At 36.2% G+C, this 6016-nt stretch overlaps 1 protein-coding gene across 4 annotated transcripts in view; it reads right to left on the bottom strand.

Moving 5' to 3' along the window:
* SPG11 (SPG11 vesicle trafficking associated, spatacsin) overlaps positions 1-6016 on the bottom strand; it is a 65856-nt gene that overhangs the window by 21967 nt on the left and 37873 nt on the right. For all 4 annotated transcript variants that reach the window (XM_073304525.2, XM_073304528.2, XM_073304527.2 and 1 more), the window contains 5 exons: positions 4291-4563; positions 3834-4034; positions 3390-3497; positions 1027-1189; positions 303-517 (listed from right to left, as the gene is read on the bottom strand). In XM_073304525.2, the coding sequence (XP_073160626.2) occupies positions 303-517; positions 1027-1189; positions 3390-3497; positions 3834-4034; positions 4291-4563 (960 nt within the window). The remainder of the gene's footprint in view (positions 1-302; positions 518-1026; positions 1190-3389; positions 3498-3833; positions 4035-4290; positions 4564-6016) is intronic.

Raw genomic sequence — 6016 nt, 5'->3', positions numbered from 1 at the left:
CTTTCGTGAGCCACAGCTCACTTCATCGGATGCATTCGATGAAGTGAGCTGTCGCTCACGAAAGCTTATGCTCAAATAAATTGGTTACTCTCTAAGGTGCCACTAGTCCTCCTTTTCTTATTTCAAATTAGGCAATTTATGCATGCCATTTCTAGGTCCTTCTGGATGGCATCCTCATGTTGGTGAAAAGTTAACACTTTTGATACCATCAGACATATGGGAGCTTAACAACCAGAAAAGAAACTTGACTGTGCAAACATTTTACTTTAAGTAAAAAACAGCATTAGATAACTATACTATACCTCTTGGATAACCACACTGTCCACAGGCAGTTCAGCTAATTCTGCAACCTTCCTCGCCAGTGAGAACAATCCTCTCTCTTGCAGCTGCTCTAGAACTGATCTGCATTCATTCTGAAAATATTCTGTGTCATAACTGGTCAGGATAGAGCGATTAATAGATATAGATGAATCCTTCAAAATCTGACTGAGTGCACACAGTTTCTTCACATCTGGGCCTGTTTCAAAAGAGACAGTACAAATATTAAGGCAACTATTCTTTAACTGAAGAAGTCACTGATATACATTTTCAACAACATGTAAGCCTGTGGGGAACGGAGTATATGTATAATATGTTTAACATACTAAAGTTTCATATCATCACAATGAATTTTCAGTTTAAAACTGGAACATTTCTGTTCATTTTCCATACATTTTTCACTAGTTTCACACCGGCTCCAAAAGAAGCCTATATTTTCTTCCACATCTTTCTGTAAAAAAATAAATCTGGCTTCAGAAATTCCTTCACATTATACTACAATACTACCTGCAGATTTACAATAAAAGTTTATCACGTTTTCCTTTTTCCATAAAAATAGTAACATACTCCAAGCTACAGTATAAAATTAGTGAAGAACATGTAATTTTTAAAGTACACTTCTCATAGGGTTAGATTTTTTAAATCATTCTTATACACTTCAAAGTTGAGAAAGCAACCAGACCATGTAATAGAAAAAATTGTCCTTACCATCAGGTAGAAGTTTATCTATATCTGCAAAGAGCTGTAACAGTTTTCCTAATTCATACTGTGTTCTACATTGCTGCATCATCAATTCAAGAAGAAAGAATGCCTGTGACTCCAGCCATGGTACTGATATTATTGATGGTGTTGGTTTATCTGCAATTTTAAGCTGTTTAAATAAAAAGGATTAATACATTTCTTACAACATATTCTGCAGTGAATATAAATACAACTTGTTTCTAGTTAGATCAGGTCACACTGAAAACCGAATAATACCAATTCTAATATACAATATGTGGCTCCAAAAAGTTTTGATGCTCCATCACCAATATCTTGATTTTAATCTGGAAATAGTTCACTTTCTGTGCGTATAGACAAGATTTCTGGCAATTTCCCCTGAAAATCTGTATTAACTGCATAGATAGAATGTCAAAAAGATCATGGATCGGTAGGAAAAAAAAACTTCATTAGAAACTAGCAGCCCTGACATATCTCATCTGCTTTATACACATACCCACTACATGGGGTCAGAGCATGATGCGCTGAGTAGGAAAACCAACCTGCCCAACCTTGATTTGAGTCACAAGAAGGAAAACAACCAACACTAAGGACATGAAATGTTAGTTACTAGGAAACCAAGAAAACTGGAAGAACGAAGAGATATAGAGGGGAGAACAGGAGTAATTGTTGTATGTCTAGCTCTGACAATGTAAAGAAAAAGAGTAAAGACATGATTCCAAATATTCCCTCTATGAACTTGAGTCTCAGCAACTTGTGGGCCAAATTCTGTCCCCGGGTAGTTTCTGATCTAGCAAAGCACTTGAGCATGTGCTCAACATTACACATGTGCTTCAGTCCCACTGACACCAATTGCTGAATCAGGGCCTTAATGGGTTGCTTAGGTGTAACTCGGGCCAACTGTTTTCAAAGAATAAGTCAACGTGGTCTTTGAGACTGCTGGCACCAAGGTGATCTTGATGCTTTTTTCAAAAACTTCCATTTTTCAGAAAGCCACCAATATATTCAAGAGCAACTGTTTAGCCTAAGAAGATTTTCTCTGAAAGTTACCACCTTATTAGCACCATCATTTTCACTTTATTTTTAGAATTAATGCTATTTACTAAGGCCCGGAGAATGAGATACCATTACTCACCATAAATAGTACCTTACACCAGAAGGAATTAGTGACTCTAAGAACCCTTCAATGACCACTAGCAAGGGGGGTTACAAGAATATCCTGATGTGTACATTCTAGTTCACCAAAGAATTTCAAGTGAGGTCTTAAATAAAAGCCAGAATCATGCTGGTCATTAGTATCATTGTGAAAACAAATACCATGTAAGGAGTCATACCATGTATGTAAAAAAAGTACGTTCCTAACACCAGAGAATAAACTGCAAGGGGGTAGAGGTCATCCTGACTCTGAAGTACAGACCATGAACTTTGGGGAATATTGGGGGGAAGACCAGGAAGACACCCCTTTATCCTGCACCTAGGAAGTAATTGGGCAGTGCAATTACATTAAGGAAAATAGGATCTCAACCAGGCTTGGTTGAAACGCTCTTAAAGATATTTTGGTTCAGACAAACTTATTTAGACTAAAGGTTAGCCTGTTAAGTTTAGCTTCCAGGAATCATAATATGATTTTGTTTTATACATAACCCTTCTGTTTCCGTTATTCTTATTCATTATCTCTAAAATTTTGATCTTTGATAATAAACTTCTGATTGTTTTCACTATAAATTTGTCTCAGTGTCGTGTTATTTTACAATGAGCCAATCCTGAGCTGAATCACTGAAGCAGGTGTATCCACTGTTCACTTGGGGACAGCAGACCTGGTATTACTGTGAGTGCACCTACTGTCCACCTGGAAGGCAAAGTAAGGCCTGGCATAATCACCCAAGCAAGCTGGACGGAGTTAACAGACTGGAGGTATCAGCGAGGTGACAACCAGTTAAGCACAAGCAGGTCTCCCTCTTACTGGAGACAGGCGGGTAACAAGATGACTCTCAGTTCTGGGCACCCTAAGAACCATCATATAATCCCACTGAAGTCAACAGGATTGCTCATGGAGTAAGATACTACTTCCTGTGAATTAGGGTATCACAATCTGGCCCTAAATAAATCAGATGTACTGATTTAAAATTGCATGTAGTTTATTCAAGCAACCTGCTCCTTTTTACTCCAAAATTCAGGTTTTCCACAAAGTGGAAATGATGAAGGAGTTGTTGGACACCTATTACTCCAAAACCATCTCATGAATTATGTTAAGCAGACTCCTTTTCTTTGTTTTAGCCTATGGCATTAGAAAAGATCAAACTGTAATATGACGACATCTAAGTAAAGACATTTACAAAACATCTGCTTACATTTGCAAGACTTGTCTGGAAGTTGTGGAGTTTGGTTTTGGCTTCATTATATTTTTTGTAGTCCATGCACAGTTCATACATCTCCAGTATATGTAATAAAGGGGAATCCTTTAAAGATAAGCAAAAAGGTTACAAAAGTCCACTGAAAGTACATTTGTCTAATAAATGGAAAGTTTGTATCAATTGGTGTAAGAACAATGCTTGTCTTGGTTTGTTGTCTACAAAAAGGTATATAAACCTGACAAATTATTTGCAAGTTTGTAACTGTTTATTTTCCAAGTCTAATATTTTCTCATAGGGCTATGTAGCACAGTGGATTATCTTGCAAATAATTTGAAAGACAAGGTGGAAAGCCTCCTCTATGCAAATAAGAGAATCTCTAGTATAGGAGATCTAAATACACAGAAAAAAATATAGGCTAAAAATACCTAAGTAAATCATTACCTTGAGAAAGAGCCGGAAACCATTCATGAGAGTTTTATTTTTTTGTCTTCTTAAAAACATCTTCCAGATGGTGGAAAGGTCATGAAGATCCCATTCATGATTTTCTACTGAGCCTTGAATATGGTTTGTTGCTTCAGCAGCAGTAACATTATCCACAGAGGTAATTATCCAAACACAGAGACAGTGAATAATGTTGGGATCCTGCCAAATGGACAAAAAAATCAGACATTCTTTTATTACTTAGTAATCTAGCTAGAGAGCTGTAAAACATCACATGAAATGTGTCATACTAATCAAATTATTTTGATAATTGGGGAATACTTGGTGTATACAATGTATATATTTCCGCTCTGACATAAGTATGTGAAATAATTTTCTGAATGGTCTCCAGATGTGTAGATTTTTCCTTGTATTGCACCACACCTCTAAAAGAGAAATACTTTTGAATAGTTCTTACCTGAAAACAGGCTGCTAAGACACTCAAGAAGGGAGCATGATGCCTCACTCCTTCAGCCAAAAGGTAGCACCCAGGGTTAGGACTTTCTTGACAGCACAACAGAATTTGAAAGAGGTCACTTGTATGTTCACTCTGCCTGTGCTCAGTCTTGAGTGGACTGGTGTTGTTGTTGTGATGACTCCCTGTATCAGAGCGAGAGCGCTGCAAGTTCTCAAAGGCCAGCATCAAATGTTCTTGCAAAATGGGAGTGAAATCTTGAAGAATGGAAATGACCTAGAAAAGATAATCAAAGGCATCTTCATACAGAAAACTTGCAGAGAGCAACTGGGGGAGGGGAGAGCTATTGTGTACATGAAATAAAAGTAAACACAGAAGACATTTTATCAAACCGATTTTACAAGGTATACTTCTGGAGATCTGCAGATGAAAGTGTTTTAGAAATGCACAGTATCACAATAAAATATTGAAATTCCTCCCTTTACATAAAACATACACTCATTTTCAGCCCCAATGACATCCCTGGCATAGACGGTATATCATTGAAAGGAATTTTTCAGTAAGTTGCTACCTGAGGTTTATTTGCAGGTGACTGCACACTTAATTATATTTTTCTATTTTGAAAACATTCAGGGTAGGATTTTCAAAGAAGCCTAAATTAAGCTCCCCACTGACAACAGGATTTGAGATCCTAGCTCTCTTAGGCTTCTTTGAAAATTCCAACCTAGAATTGTTTGTATAAGAGACAATATGCTAGTATTTGTGAAAAGATACCTTAGGAGCCGATTGTGCCAGGTATGTGTGTTCAAATCTTACCAATTTCATGGGAGTTACCTACAATGGTTCTTATTATATATGCGGGCTGCCAAAGATTATCATAGCAACGCTGTATAATGTACATAGTGTAACAAGACTGAAAAATTCTACAGTAAGTATGTGTCTTCTACATACAGTAAACATTGCAAATATATTTATGAACATTTCAGAAATTCTGGCTATATCAATTTAATCTTACCAGTTACTATGCTGATTATACAACAGATAGTGAAATTGGGTGTGTGAATGTATTTTAAAACCTTGATTTTATTTTAAACTAGTCCATATTTGAAGCATATTTGCAGTTCACAGCTGTTTCTTAGAAGGGAGACTCTTATCTTCTGGAGAAGCTTTTTAGCTTAATAAAAACAATTAAGCCGGACTTTTTTTAGGTCCCATTTAATGAATGATCACCGACTTGTACAAGACTTTACCTAGATCAGAACATATTTTTAAAGATTATGTTGCACAGCAAAAGTGGAAGACTTTTGAAACTCTTCCAAAACACACAATATAATTACAGCATAAATATTTGCATCCCGACAATACCATTAACTAATCATTCTATATGTGAAACAAAATACCTATTTTATTAATACAAATGAGACTGCTGCAAAATATTAACATATCTCCAATACTGAAATAGTAACTGAAACATTTAATTTTTAAAAATGAACTAAACCTAAATATCCAGGATGAACATACCATAGCCGTAAGTATAATTAAAACAGAATTAAGTCCCATTTGGGCAGGTATTTATGTATCCAGCTCACCTCGAAGAACACTCAAAAAAAGTCACTTCTGTCTGAAAATGTTATACAGTAGAACCTCAAAGTTCCCTTGGAAATGGAGGTTGTTTGAACTTTGAAATGTTCAAAACTCTGAACAAAACATTATGTGGTTGTTCTTTCAA

Source organism: Lepidochelys kempii, chromosome 10, assembly GCF_965140285.1.
Source record: "Lepidochelys kempii isolate rLepKem1 chromosome 10, rLepKem1.hap1, whole genome shotgun sequence".
Taxonomy (NCBI): domain Eukaryota; kingdom Metazoa; phylum Chordata; order Testudines; family Cheloniidae; genus Lepidochelys; species Lepidochelys kempii.
Note: the sequence above shows the minus strand (reverse complement) of the source record. Positions and strands in the feature narration are given on the sequence as shown.